Source organism: Ahaetulla prasina, chromosome 5 (assembly GCF_028640845.1).
Source record: "Ahaetulla prasina isolate Xishuangbanna chromosome 5, ASM2864084v1, whole genome shotgun sequence".
Taxonomy (NCBI): domain Eukaryota; kingdom Metazoa; phylum Chordata; class Lepidosauria; order Squamata; family Colubridae; genus Ahaetulla; species Ahaetulla prasina.
Window position 1 is genome coordinate 96,706,774 of NC_080543.1, and position 16,143 is coordinate 96,722,916.

The following is a 16,143-nucleotide window of genomic DNA, read 5'->3' on the forward strand; positions in this document are numbered from 1 at the left end:
GGCTCATATAAAATGAGTGGGAAGAAAAAAATAGGCATTCAGTCAGTATGGTTCACTAATAATATCCAATAAGGAAAATAATAGCAACTTGGCAACCAGGGAGATAATGAGGGATACCAACTCATACAATGAACAAAATTTGGTTATGATATTGATGAGTATGCAGGAACACTTGATATTAAAAACAGCCATAGAAGTTTTATAAAGGAATTTTATTTTATAAATAAAATTTATAAAATTTTATACGATTTAAGACTGTAATGTGTCACATAGATAAATTTGTTGGATTAATGAGATGCCTGTGAGCCAGCATGTCCACTTTTAGTTCAAGATTTGTAAGAGGCAGATTTATCAGGCAAACGTGTTGTATTGTACATATAGAACTAAAGACCCAGCAGAAGGCTGGTGTCAGGGTTCTGACCAACTCTGACTTCACTCCATTCACGCCTCGCCTCTGACCCTGTTTTCCCCTCCCCCCCCCAACGTGTGTTAGCTGGCTTGGTAATAGCCAGAGTGCTGATGTGACGTCATCTCATAGTATTAGAGGTTCTTGTAAAGAGAGACTACCTTCTGATATATCTCAGATGTTGACATCTCCTCCATTGCATTTTACCATGTTAGGACAAAGTGATTCAAAGTGAGCTGCTTTGATAACAGAAAATAGAATATTTGTCCACAGGGTATAATGGAACAAAAAAAAGAAAAAATGTATCTCAGGGCATCCAGAGGAGCAGTTGGTGCTATCAAACATAGCTGGTTCGACATGTCCACGACATGATTGAAGCCATATCCCTTTTTGGTCATAAAGGGATTAATGCTTTTGATTGCTTGGGTATACTTGCCACTTTTTATACTGTTGACACTCCTACAAATTCCTTGTGTGTCCAATCACACTTGGCCAATAAAAATTCTATTCTATTCTATTCTACAAACATCTCTAGACCTGCAGCGGATTCATTTTTGACAAAGTGGGATGAAAGTAGTTGGGATTTAGAATACATATATAGCATGCCAAATTTTAGTTTGATGCATAAGGTTTTGAAATATTCCTCTGGTATCTCTTTTAATGTAGAAATAGCAGTATAGCATCATCCTAAGTATTGAGCAAAGAGTCCAAATTTTGCTGCTATAGTGCAGAAAGTGCTCTTCTCCAATTTAAAAATAAAAATATTTAAAAACAAATCTTTCCTTTTTTAGACTGTACAGCCTCTGCATTCTGTGTAGTTTAGTTTACTTTAGTTTGGTTTATATGTATAATCTGTCTAAACATTTTATTTTTATCATAATCTCTGTATCTCTTCATAAAACTGTCAATAATTTAAGAAATATGTTCTAAAGCACTTTTTCAAATGCTCCTCTAAGGACAGCTTTTTCACAAGAAAAGAAAGAAATTCTATAGAATAAAGCAAGGTCTATTCTTTCTCATTCCAGAGAAAAACACACAGATCAAGCAATGTTGTTGATTACAATCTGGAGGTGGTTGTTAATTATCTTTTACTATGATGTTTTTTAAAAAAAATCACAATCTAATCTATAGACCTGGGATTTATGACTATTTCAGATTCAAGTCATAATTTGTTCTGACCCTATTTAACCTTTTCAGTGTCAACTAGATGTTACCATCTTACTGGTATGTGGAAAGAATGTATTTCTGAACTATTAGTTCATGCTTGGAATCACAAACTATATTGCTACAGCTTATGTAGTTGACTATGCATGCAAAGCATCTTTTATTCAAAATGCATCAGAAGAATTAACATTGCATGTCTTGTCAAATATTCTGTCATGGATTAACCTGCATAATATTTTCTTCATGGCCAGCTTTGATTTTAATATTTCTGTCTGATCTCATATTGTAATATATTTTATCTATCCCTATTGCTGTAGTTTCTGTGTTTATTTCATCTCCTCTCTTTTGTTTGTTTCTATTATTTTTGGGGAGAGCTCGGGATTTTATTTAAAATCATTTAATTTTAGATTTATTGCTTTTTAGTAATTGAGTATCTTAAACCTGCTCTACATGTGAAAACTACATGGATAGATAAAGACTCATGGAAACAATAGATTTTCTAATTTTATTTTATAGAAAACTAAATGAACATAAAGGTCCTGCATGATGGCAATGCCTTAAAACTTAACTCATGTATATTATAGTTACCTACCAAATCAAATTTATGTCATGAAGAATCAAGCATCACTTTTAAGTTAAATTTTAAGATTTTTTTTTTGAAATAGTAATTTTGAAACTTTACCAGAGAAAATACTGAAATTATTTAAAATGCAATAAAGTAGAATAATTTTTAATTTCTCACTTCCTGTGCCACAGGATGGTGTATATCTTAAAATAATAATGAGAAGAGAAGTTGTAAAGAGGTTGTGCTTGTTGACAATTTACTGAGATATATTTGTTGCTGGGTGGAAGGATAAACTGAATTCAGCATTTCCTGATATAATATAATAGTAGCAAATGTGGATTAAAACTGTGAAAACAAACATTTGTTGGCTACTCTTGTTTTTGTGTTAGTGTAAAAGCTAAACCTGTACCACATGTTAATGAAAGCCTTTATATCATCTAAGACAATCTTCACAGAGTCTTCATTGCTGCAATGAACTCAGGAAGTGTTGACTGCAAAACAACCATTACAATTACATCACAAGAACAGTGTTGCCCAACTGACCTACTTTTTCTCTTATGTTCAGAAGATTGTTTGGCATTGCTGGATGGGGATAGGCATACTTTGAGGTATACAGATGGATATCTTTATTCATATTAGTTTACAATGTTTGCTATTCTCTTTTTGGTAAAAGCTTAATTAGAAGATAAGAAAACGATTCCATTTTCCACAAAACTGAATTCACAGCTTTATTTATATTTTAATCCTTTTATTAGAGAATGTTTTATAATATAGAATTTTTACATCTGCAACTAACAAATATATACAGTATTATTAAATATATAGTTACAGAAGTAGATGTCCTTGAGGAAAGCAGCAAGCTGTATTTTTGACTATACAAAATTGGAAATAGAAAAAACAAGAACATATATGAAGTACGGTAATATAAAAAAGGCAAGTCTTTCCTGAACTAAAGAGATCTAATATTTGAATCAGTCAACAAAGACCCAAATTTTGAAGGTTACTACACTTGATTTTAATCAAAAGGCTAGTTAATTACTCCTTTTTTCAAAGAGTTCCAATGCCATTGGCAAAAAGATAAAAACAAACAGGATTTTTATCAGAATATCTGTGTTAGCGTTCCAGAAAACCCTTCTTGCAGAAAAGACTCCGAAGCAAGACATCTTCAAAGTCCTTTTACTAGCATAGGTAATCTGGCACAATTGGTTGAAATCCAAATCTGGGGATCTCCCTCAGTAATACAAATCCCAAAATCCCCACCCTCATGACCCCTCTGCTGATCACATGCTCCAATCTTCAACTATCCCATCTTGAGACATCACTCCGGCCACTCCTGCTCCAGATGTGAGCCCAGCCTGACCTTGACTGCCAGGAAGAATGTTGTTATGTCTAATAATCCCTTGTACCACCACCCCCTCCCCTACTTTCCCACACAGGAGAAAGTGGCAGCGTGTGGAAGCCTTCGGCCTAGTATGGCTTCCAAAGCTGGCAATTTGCTTGTTTGTACAAGCCATACATTGGTATCACCGACTGTGAAAGCACTACATTATAAATTGCTTTATTTACTACTATTATTCAGAGAATAATAATTGCCATTTAATATTTCAAAATAGTGATATTTCACTCACAATCAAATATTTCAAAACATTTCAGTGGAAAATATAAACATGAATAATATTTCTTTGCCATGTGAACAACATCTTAGGGATGTAAGAAGTAATACAGAAACGTTTGTTCATGTGGATTGTTTGTTCATGTAGTGCGACCCTTGCACTACATAGCAAGGGTTGGGATAAACAAGTTTTTAAGTCAAGTACTTGGGAAACAAATGTGTTACTAAAATACACAGTGGCTGAAATTAATTCTAATAGATGATGCAGAAATAAGTTGATATATATGCTAGCTTAGATAGAAAGAAATGTCAACATAGCTATATTTGGTTTGGATTGTTGAAAATACAATCAACTTGTATTTTCGGTCAATTTATGACCACAATTGAGCCCAAAATTCATGTTGTTAGGTGAGACAGTTGTTAAGTGAATTTTGCCCAATTTAAGACCTTTCTTGCCACATCTGTTAAGTGAATCACTGCAGGTGTTAAGTTATAACATGGCTGTTAAGTGAATCTGCTTTAACTTTGTTTGTCAGAAGGTCGCAAAACATCATCCCAAGACACTGCAACCGTTAATAAATACGAGTCAGTTGCCAAGCATCCATATTTTGGTCACATGACCATGGGGATGCTACAATAGTTGTAAGAGTGAAAAACAGTCATGAGTCACTTTTTTCAGGGGTGATGTAACTTTGAACAGTCACTAAATGAACTATTGTAAGTCGAGGATACCTGTATATGCCTGTAAATATATATTGGATTGTTGGGATGGCATTAGTGAAATCATTTTGGGAATCTCTGATGACATGGTCAGTTTGGATGTGAGCAGGATCCCAGGAAAAATTTGAAGCTGACTTCAAATTTGGGTATTTTTTAGCATTGTTAACAAATCCCCATTTCCATTTAAGAATAGCTAAATTGTTAATTATCAGATATTGTAAGATCTTATGTATTTGCTTTTTTGCATCTATCTGAAAACAACATAGTATCCCAATAAACAATTATACTTACGTTAATGTTTTTGTGGTGTCTTAATTGGAGACAGTAGGAGAGCCAGTTTGGTGTAGAAGTTGAGGACACTGGGATGGAAAATGGAAGACCATGAGTTCTGGTCTTACCTTAAACTTGAAGCTAACTGTGTAATTTAGGGCCAATAACTCTCTCTGATTTGTAGGAAGAAGGCAATGGCAAATCACTTCCAAAATGTTGCCAAAAACATTGTAGGGACTTGCATCTTACATTGAATATGCAGGAGCTGATTCCTCCCCAGGGTCTCATACTGCATGTTTTTACTTCTGTAATGCTATTTTGCAAGTAGCCTTTGTATTAGAACTTTGGAAAAAAGTTACATTCTATATGCATCAAATAAAAGGGATGCGGTGGCTCAGGGGCTAGGACGTTGAGCTTGTCAATCGAAAGGTCGGCAGCTCAGCAGTTCAAATCCCTAGTACTGCTGTGTAATGGGGTGAGCTCCGGTTACTTGTCCCAGCTTCTGCCAACCTAGCAGTTTCGAAAGCATATAAAAATGCAAGTAGAAAAAATAGGGACCACCTTTGGTGGGAAGGTAACAGCGTTCCATGCGCCTTTGGCGTTGAGTCTTGCCGGCCACATGACCATGGAGACGTCTTCGGACAGTGCTGGCTCTTTGGCTTTGAAACGGAGATGAGCACCTCCCCCTAGAGTCGGCAACGACTAGCACATATGTGCGAGGAGAACCTTTACCTTTACCTTATATGCATCAAGTTATTTGACCATGGATGGATGGATGGAAATCATTGTTCAAAAAAGGCTATAATGTGACTAAAACAAGAAAAAAAGATACTGATTGATGATTCCTAGAGCTACTGACTTAAATATAGTGTCACAATGAATTAAGTTATGGCACATTTATTTTGTTTGAAATATAAGCATAAAAGAAATCTAGCGAAGTTACACATTAAAATTATTTTTAATTATTTCAACAGAAAACGCTGTTCAGAAAATCTGATGGATGAGGATGAGAAAGACAGGGCAAAGAGGTAAGTAGCCAGTTTTTTTGGAAATGTATTTGTATGTTTAACATAGTTTAACAGCAAGAAGCAAAGAAACCTCGTAGTAGAAAAAAAGCAGTGGAATCTCCATAATTGTTTTGTGCTATTCTTTTTTGCATTTTTGCATTGAACACGGGTATGTGAGAAATGCAGGATTCCTTCCTTCATATGTTAGCTTTAGGAATTTGACTTTACAACACTAGGGTATACTTTCAGCCAAAGCAGTTTTGTTCTCTTAGCACTTCGTTGTCTTTTAGTTTATTTCATTCTAATGTAAAGAATTAATTTTCTTAAGAACGGATCACCAGTAATAAATAAACATGAGTGATTCCATGTCTACTAAAAATTTAATTATGTTCATAGGGCTTCACGTAATAAGTCTGAAAAGAAGAGACGTGACCAGTTCAATGTTCTCATTAAGGAGCTCAGCTCAATGCTTCCTGGAAATACACGTAAAATGGACAAAACGACAGTTCTTGAAAAAGTCATTGGCTTTCTCCAGAAACATAATGGTAATTCTTGTGTTATCTTTAAAATAAAGAATTACTCTATTGAGTTGACTTGATATCCATTGCTTTGTAATTAAGAGTTGAATGCAAATAATTTACTGCAACAGGTTGTTATTTAACTGAAAACAACTATTTCCCTTTGAAATCCAAATACAAACGTACTTTTCAAGTAGACAGCTATTTGAAGTTGCAACTGCCAAAACATATTAGGGAGATTCGAACAGCTTGACACAATGGTCAGATATGGGAGATTCCTTTCTGTACCCTACAATGAGCGTCTGCATTTGCAGAGTGGCAGAGGTAGAAGACCTGGCTCACATCCTATTTGACTGTTGCTTGTATAAGGGGGTGAGAGACAAGTACCTTGGTCCATATACCAAACGAATGACCCATTGGGATCCCCATATCAAAACAACTTACTTCATGCGTGGCCAGAACCTGAAAATAACATTTAACACAGCACAGTACTTAAACAGAATGGTTCAGTTGAGATCTGCATATGTGGGACTGATTGGGGTAGATTGTAAGGGTGACACCAAAATATAATTTTATGTCATTTTACTCTATTTTATATATTTATGTATCAAATTATATTGTATCTTATCCTATATCCTATAACTATTGTATTTTACCCTACTTTTATTTTAAATTGTTTGCGTAAGATTTTATTAGTGATATGTGTTTGTTTGCACCTTGTGCTTTGATATGGCTAATCAATAAAGCTGTCTGAAACTGAAACTATTTCCCTTTGAAATTAGTTTGAGATCTTTTAGTTTCTAACTGCTTTGCTTTGAAACACTTGGTTAACATCAGAGTATCTAAAACTTGGAGACGACTTCCGGTGTCCGGTGGCAACGGACGTCTGGAAGGCTTCTCCTGCCTCCAGTGTCCGAATCCGGCCGCCGCCGAGGCCCTTAGGGGCCAGGTGTTCCGAAAAGGACACCTGCCGTACGGACGGCTCGCCAGGGGTCTCCCAGCCGATATACAGGACTGGGGGGACCGATGCTGGCGCGTCCTAGGCTCGGCGGGGTGCGGAGGCCACAGGCCGCGGCCATTACTTTGGTCGTCGCCTGGGCGCTGTGCCCGTGACACCGGGCTTTGGATTTATAATTGCAGCAGCCTGGTGGTGAACAGGAACGGAGAAGAATTGAGGAATGAAGAAGGAAGGGAATATCGGCAAACGTGAGTGGAGTACTCCGGAGTGCGGGGGGGGTTTTTTTTTCTCCCCTGCGACTGGAAGGAGTACGAATCACTTTGGAGAGAGGAGAACTTAAAATAATAAGATTACCGGTTTTGTGGAGCTCTGGAGAGAAGAGGTGATGGAGAAATTTAGGAGGGAGGGTTTGAGGCCCCCCCTCCCTCTGGGGAACAATGGTGGCGTCCAGCTTCCGCCTTCACTATGAGAATTTTGATGACATCACTTCCCTTCGGCTTCCTGGTTGATTAACTATACTCTGGACTCGTTGCTCCTGTGAGTGCCCCCTGGTGGATCCGGAGGAAATTATAAGGATACTGTGCCTGCCTGAGGATTTTGAAAATTTTTTTAAATGGCAAAGGTCAGAGACCAACTGCTGGAGAAATGGAGAGAATTCTGGAAAAGTTATCTAATATGGACAAGAAACTGGATGAAATAAGAGCAGAAATTGTGACTATCCAAAAGGATTTAAAGGATACTCAACAAGTCTCAGCAGAAAATAAGCAGAAAGTGGAAGGTCTGAGGGTGAGATGCGGGCAGTGCAGAAAAGAGGGGAGACGACAAGCAATGCTGTGCTTGGACTACAGATGGATAAAATGTCTTATTTCCTTAGGTTTCAAAATTTGGAAGAAGTGGACCAAGAAGACTTGAGAGATGTTGTGACTAAACTGTTGGGAGAATTTCTTGGGAGAGGTGTTGATTTTATGAATTGGGATGTGGATCGAGTTTATAGAGTTAATTCACAATATGCACGCATGCAGTTCCTAGAGAGGTTCATGTCAAATTTGTGAAAAGAGAGACGAGAGATGAAATTTTAGAAAACATAGGAGTGGGGCACTGACTTATAGGGGCAGGGAGATAGCCATTCTGAGGCAGATTCCCAGACAGGTACGTGAAATGAGAAAGAAATATTACTTTTATCAAGCAAATTGTACCAGAAGGAGTGGGCTTCAGATGGCTGATGCCAGAGGGATTGATGATTTTCCGGGAGGGCATTACGAAAAAATTAGTACAATTGCGGAGGCTGCGGCCTCGTGGAGGAACACAAAGCCCTCCTGGATTTAGATGACCCAGGAATTGAAGAAGGGAGGTTATAGACCATGGGGCGGAGGCGGCTGCCGCTGTTGCGGCCCTGGAGTTGGGTCAGGCTGAACCCAGAGTTCTGAGATCCAAAACTAGGAAGTGATAAAGATATTTGGTATTGTGTTGGTTTTCCTTATTCTCTTTCGTATGATATTCTGATTATTCTTGACCCTTCCTCATTGTGTATGTAAGATTGAAACTTAGCTACTTCGTTTCACCTGCTTGCCATATGGCTGTTGTATGTGTTTAAAATTTTGAGTAAAATTCTTATCATGTATAAGAAAAATGAAAATTTACCATACCTGATATGTATTTGCATAAATCTTTTTTGACCAATAAAAACTTTTTATAAAAAAAAAAAAAAAAAAAAAGAGTATCTAAAACTTAAGATGGGTCAAATTTTAAATATTTTACAATTGTTCTATTATTTAAATTATTTAAGAAACACATTTTAATGAACTCCTCTTTAGCCTATTTGCCAGAAATAAGAATTTAAACAGATATGAATCATGGGAATTTTGAGAGAGTCATAGTTAGTCTCATGAAATGACGTCCTTAATTGTTACTGCAAATCAAAGAACCATTATTTTTTAGAAGACATATTGGAAAGGTAGATTTGAAATTGGAAGTCTAGAACATCAGACACTCTTTTGAATCCACTATTTTTTCCTCTAGCTTCCAATTCTATAAGGTAACTTGGTGATATCCATTCCACATTTACATATTCCTCATCTTACAACTATAACTTTGACTGCAATGTCTGTTGCTAAATGATGCAGTTATAAATTGCACCAAATTTTACTACCTTTTTTTGTGATGGTCATTAAATGCATCACATGGTTGTTAATCAAATCCAGTTGCTCTATTGACTTTGCTTGTCAGATGACCCTCTGGGAAATGGGGAAATGGCAGTCATGTGATACTATATATATGCTGGTTGCCAAATACCAAATTTTGATCACAAGATCGCAAGGGTGCTGCAGCATCATAAGTGCAAGTGCAACTCAGTCGTAATTCACAATTTTTTAGTGCTGTCAAACAAGTGTTAAATGAATGGTTGTAAGTTGCAAAGTACTTGCACATGTAACCAGCATGCCATCTCAACACACATGCTATAGTAATAATAGGTTATTTTATGTATTATTTGCTTATAACTAAGCACAGTACAAACAGACGAAAGGAAACTCTTGTGTACCTTTGCATATAAATCAAAACTTTTAGCTATAAAAGCATGCTGTTTTACATATTTCTAGAACAAATTTGTCTGCAGTCTGATTCTATTTATTTGGCCTTTTTGAGCAGATATAAATTAATTTTAGATCTTTAACATAAACTTAAAATTTATACCACAATTTGTCAAATAGGCAAAACAAAACAACCAAAACTAAACTAAACTAAACTAAACCTAAAACATTTGCACAAAAAGCAGGCAAAATGCACTTATAATGTACTTCGCCAACTTGTTTTTTTTTTCCTTGCCTGCAACACTCCACTGTTTTTAAAATAGTTTTTAAAATATTAAAATAGATATCAGGATGTGCAAGGAATCTGATGAGTGCAAAACATGCTGTGTGTAGTCATCATCTTGAAAATACATGGCTTTGATATAAAGCCAAAATATGAATTATTAATTATAATTATTTTACATTTACAGTAATTACATTCCAGGGATGCTTCACAAATGATAGGAGACAATATGTTTTTAAAAACAAATAATATATAAGTGGAAGTATTGACTTTCTTTGGAAAGATACAGCTGTAAATAGATAGAAGATAGATGGATGGATGGATGGATGGATGGATGGATAGATAGATAGATAGATAGATAGATAGATAGATAGATAGATAGATAGATAGATAGATAGACAGATAGATAGATAGATAGATAGACAGATAAATATACTTAGTTTTTTGAAAGATATAGTTCTTTGGAAAATAATAGCTTTTCCATGTGTCTTTCAAATATATGTGTACTTACCTATGTTATATGTTTAATGTGTATAAAGATATGCAGTACACAACAATTATAACAGGATCAAGATCAAATAATCAAAATCAAATAAACAAAATGCAAAACAATGTCCTAGTTATTACCCCATGTGTGGTAGGTATTAATAAACATCCAGAATTTTATTTAAGAAAGTTTTTGTCACTATAACAAACTTCAGGTTTGAAAGGGTGATGAAAGAGAATAAAGATTACTCTGTCTGATTTTCTTCTTTAAGGGCAAGTAAAGAAAAAAGGAGACTTTGTATGTTAGAAGCTAAAATTGTATATTGTGGAAACTAAGGGCCACTTTAAAGAAAAGATACATTCTGCAAATTAATCATTCTGCAATTGAACACAAAATTCTTATCTTTGTAGATCCTTATAGAAGTCAAGATAAACTTGTTAAAAAGTCTTGTAGCAGTTGTGCTGTGACCTAGTCATTAGTAGATTTATAATAAGATATTTTAATTTGTTTAGAATTTTCAGCACAGACAGAACTTTGTGATATTCATCAGGAATGGAAGCCCTCTTTTCTCAGCAATGAAGAATTCACTCAACTGATGTTGGAGGTGAAAATTGCAATTTTTACAAAACTTTGAATATGAATGGTTTTCTAAAGAAGTTGTCCCCTCGAGATATGTTGACTTCAACAGAGTTATCAGTGGTGGCTTGTGAATTGATCAGAATGTCTGGAATATTTCCAGTTTTGCAATATTTAATTGAAGAAATCTGATGGTATTCTATAAGATGGGTATTTCAATCTATAATTGTTGATGGGTGTCTGTAAAAGAAAAATAACTAAAAGCCATTATCTATGCATGCCAAGTAATTATATAAAATGATTGACAAGGACAGAAAACAAAATATAAACTACATGTAGTCCTCGGGTTATGACAGCAACTGGGAAGGAAATTTCTGTCACAATGTAGTCATAATGCACAATTTTACATGACCATATTGGTTATTTATACGGTATCTATGTGTTATATAAACCTTTTGGGTAGTAGGAATAAATAAATGCTCCAAAGCACTCACATTTTAGCTTGAAGGAGTAGGCAGTTTATAATCTAGGTTTGGATATAAATTGTGTACAGGCCGCATATACTTTGCATGTATTTTTGTTCATTTCATAAAATCTGACCAAAATCTCTTCTTCTTCACAGTCTCTGGAATTCATATATCTGACTTCTATGCCATATTCAGAGTCTTCTGTTTGCATTTCTCAATAGCAATACAAGCATCATTTTACTACCTCTTTTAGAGAATTACCATACTTTTCCCCCTATAGGCACTGGATGGGTTTGTTATAGCAGTCACCACTGATGGAAGCATCGTGTATGTTTCTGATAGCATCACACCTCTTCTCGGACACTTGCCAGTGAGTGGTTCAAATACATTCATTTTGTATCTTACTTACCCTGCACTAACACTCTCAAAGGGACTCTTTAAAAAGCCATAAATACTGTTACATGCCATCATGAAATTTACCTTTGACCAATTTGAGAAAAACTAATAGATGAAATCTTGGACAGGAATTTGCCCTTTATGTGTGTGCGGTGTCATGATTCATGTAAAAGAGATGGAGCTTGCATCAGAATGCCATAATTCTGATTAAATTTTTTGCTGTCCTCTTGTGACTATGTAGAATTCTGCAATCCAAATTTGGAAGCCCTTGAAAAGAGGCAACATTATGGAACTGTTATTAGAAAGGAATGTGACAGCTGAGTGTGTACCCAAGGATTTGGAAAAACTAAACATTCTATACTAGGAGTAAAAAAATGTGATGAAGAAGAGAAGCTGAGATCAGAAATTCTGACAATTAAATTACTGAAGGCACAGACTATTCCAAGAGGATGAGAAATTGAAAATATGATTACACAGGAAATCGAGAGATAAGAATTAAAAGAGTATAAAATGAAAAATAAAGCAAGAATAAATACAGTAGAGTTGCCCAGGCTTGTTAGACTTGTCTCAGGAAAGCTAAAGTCCAAAATGACAGAAAAATCCCGAGGCAACCTAACAAAAACAGACTTCTTTGACTTTGATTCAATGCAGTGAAAAACAAAGGAAGACTTGGTGTGCCAATGTGTTAAATAAGATATCTCCCTTTTGGCTGTGCCTTCTCCCATTACTTTTCTATACAGGAAAAGTAAAAGGAAGAAGGAACTTACAGCCCAGAATAAGTAAGGAGATGCTACTTCAAGTTTCCAGGCACAGATGAATTATATCCCAGTGATAATGGAGCTTTCTGGAATTGTTAAGGATTTTTGGAAAACAGGTGAGATGTGAGAAGATTGGATACAAGCAAATGTTCTTATTGTTCATTCAAGGATAAGAGATGAACTTGGAAGTCTGCTGTCAATATTAACCAGATTCAGAAAAGTTTCATCATTTCTGAAATTTAAGGAGACAATCACCTTGATCATGAAATCAAATTATCCCTGTTGGTTACTGCCTATATATAGGATAAAATAATAGCATACAAGCAAATTTGATGTAAAAATTAATTTTTTAATACTTTCAAAATGATTGTAAAGAATGGAGATGCCTATTTTCTATCTTTGTTTTAATACAGTTTTGTCATTTTACAGTCTGAAGTCATGGATCAAAATTTGTTAAAATTCCTCCCTGAACAAGAACATTCAGATATTTATAAAATATTATCCTCTCATATGCTTCTAATGGATACTGTTTCATCAGATTATCTAAAATGTGAGTAATTTAAAAAGCTTGTAAATAACTTTTTAAGTTGGCTTAAAATATTGTGATCAATGCAAAATTAAATAAGACAATAAATGAAGGAGTTGATTAGCCATTTAAAAGTACCACTTTTAATTTTCAAATTAGAGATATCTGTAGGCAACATTCACCTGTAACACAATTATTATACCTTAAAATGGAATTGATTTCAGCTATATTAATTGTAGTCTTAGTGAAGAAAAATTTGTCATCAGAAATTAGACATGTTCATAAAATATTTTATGATTACATATTGAATTCCTTTAATGTGACAAATTTATGTTTCTTTAGTACCAATGATTTTTGAAACAAAATATTATAAGAAAAGGATTATATGGGAAATAGATAAAGGTTTCACAATTACAAGTGTAGATTTTAAAATTTATCTTTTTTATTTTTGAAAATGAGACATTGCAAAGAAAAGGGAAATGCCTTTTACATTCCATTGCTTTTCATTATCTTTAAGTCTGTGTGATTTATTTCATAGAATGGTACTGAATAATGGGAAAAGTGTTAATCTCAATGCTTGATTTAAGTATGCATGGGAAATATCTATTTATAGTTCTGAATAACCTAGATTCATGCAAAGCTTCATCAAAACTTTGAGATATGAATCTTGTGCATCACTGAATTCATTGGGGGTTTTCCTTTTGTGTAATTATAACTCATAAGAAACTGTATAATTAACCAATAATGATTATTTTACTAATGCCTTGCAGTATTTTATTTAAATTTCAGGTAATGAGGATTTAGAATTTTACTGCCATCTTCTGCGAGGAAGTCTGAATCAAAAGGATTTTCCAACATATGAATACATAAAATTTGTAGGGAATTTTCTATCTTACAATCATGGTAAGAACTTTTCAGTTCTGTAGGAAGAAATTATGACCACATTTACATAGTGAAATATAATTCTAAAAAGAAACTATTTTAAAATGTTTAAAAATACTTAAAAGGTATTAAAAAAGATCACTTGCTGACATTCAGTGCTTGGATTAAAAATATTTCGGAGGTCAGCATTAACATTACTGGCACAAGCAAAAAAATACTGAGCTTTATAGGAATTAATTCAAAATGCACATGGTTATGACTGGAACTCACCCTGCAGATCAAAACAGATAGTCCATTGGTCACATCTTCTTTAATCAAACAGTATTTTCTATATGCTGTCCATATGTCGTTCCTCAAGGACATCTTTCTTTCATCTGCTTCAGACATCTAACATTCTTTTAGCATAATATTTTAAATGCAGGAAAAATAAGCAATTTCTCAGAATAACACATTAATTCATCTTGTTTGGGAAGCGCTTTTGTTGTGTTCAGTTTTTTGAATTTGTCATATTTGTATAATTTAATTAGCAGCTCAGTAAAACAACAAAAGTAAGCATTCACAGCAAAGTCTATTTATCTTTTATTCAATGTTTTTCTTTTCTTCCATTCTTTTTCTTCTTAGGAATCATACGTTCTCTGTCTTCTGATCTAGAATGCACAATTAACCATTTTAAAATTACTGACATCTTTCTATAAGAAATCTTTATCTTTCATTCCCATTTTATGAGAAAAGTAAATGTCTCCATGCTGCATCTTTTCTCCTTTCTTTACATCAATGATATAGTGCCCAATAAACAAATAGTAACTGAAAAACCCCAAGTAAGAGGGTCACAGATATAGTACTTCTATTTACATTTCCTTCATGTAATTATTATTATAATTTGCCAGAAAGGCAAATTATAACAGTAATTATAATTATAAATTATAACTCTTTGCCTTCTAATTTTCTTATCCAGTGCCTCTATCTGACTGTCACATTTCTGAAGACGCTGTTTCTAGGGGTTACAGAACACCACAAGGAAAACAAACCTGCTTTGTTGCTACTGTTCGGCTGGCCACTCCTCAGTTTTTAAAGGCAAGTTTGTCTGTCTTAGAATCTTACCAATAACAGTGGTCCTACTGATATCCAGGATTGTGCTTGCTTTTGAAATGATTGAGAAGAAATACTCCAGATAATTTCTAATGTGAGAATTAGCTCAGCAAGTCTTCCTTTCATGAAAGCAGCCTGAATGATGTGGCAACATTTTAAAAGTTATGTTAATGTTACTGGCTAGGAATTCTGGAAGTTGTAGCACCAGCCTCCCTACAGAAAACCAAACCAGGGAAGGCTGATATATATGCTCCTGAATAGAAATAAGTATAAATAGGGAAAATGATAAAAGTAAATCAAGTTATTATCTGCAGATACTATTTCCAATCAAATTGTGAACATGATTTTGAATTTTCTCTTGGAGAATAATTTCTTCTTATATATGTCACTGCAGTTAATTAGGACTTTTGTCCAATATTTTTGCATGTATAAGCAAAACCAGAAATTAGTCAAGTCTGAAAAAAAATAGCACAGGCTCTAATTATTAAGGAATAAGGCTCCTATTGGAGAATAATTTTTACTTGGTCATAATGTATAGTAAGACATTCTTCATTCATTCAGTCAATTCTTTTAATTTTTAGCTGAGTTAAGTTGTATACCATAAAAGAAAAGGGATTGTGTTAGCATTTATCTTCTACGGTGTCTGCTAAATTGTGGGGGTGAGGGTGGGGGTGGGAATGTAAGTGCTTCAGTTAAGCATATCTGGCACGCGGTAAACAAAATGCAAACCTAGAACACCTTCTGCTTCACAATGGAATGGAATTTCTTCTTCTTTTGTTGCTCTTGAGTTTTTATTCCCAGCAATATCTAACATATAACATTTACCCATAACATTTAGTCTTCTTTTCAGAAATCATAAAGCCGTGATGGAGAACCTATGGCCGCGTGCCACAGGTGGCATGAAGAGCCCTCTCTATGGGCACGCTAGCTG

General features: G+C 34.7%; 1 protein-coding gene across 7 annotated transcripts in view; it reads left to right on the forward strand.

Moving 5' to 3' along the window:
* Positions 1–16,143, forward strand: part of NPAS2 (neuronal PAS domain protein 2) — a 64,743-nt gene that overhangs the window by 24,796 nt on the left and 23,804 nt on the right. For 4 of the 7 annotated variants that reach the window (XR_009155380.1, XM_058185650.1, XM_058185651.1 and 1 more), the window contains exons 2-8: positions 5,712–5,765; positions 6,141–6,289; positions 11,031–11,122; positions 11,842–11,931; positions 13,145–13,265; positions 14,031–14,144; positions 15,079–15,197. Coding sequence is in view for 6 of the 7 variants with exons in the window: in XM_058185650.1 (XP_058041633.1) it covers positions 5,712–5,765; positions 6,141–6,289; positions 11,031–11,122; positions 11,842–11,931; positions 13,145–13,265; positions 14,031–14,144; positions 15,079–15,197 (739 nt within the window). In the remaining variant the exon portion in view is untranslated. Of the gene's footprint in view, positions 1–2,577; positions 2,744–5,711; positions 5,766–6,140; positions 6,290–11,030; positions 11,123–11,841; positions 11,932–13,128; positions 13,266–14,030; positions 14,145–15,078; positions 15,198–16,143 lie in introns of those variants that run through there. The other 3 variants (XM_058185652.1, XM_058185654.1, XM_058185655.1) reach the window with 3 other exon arrangements.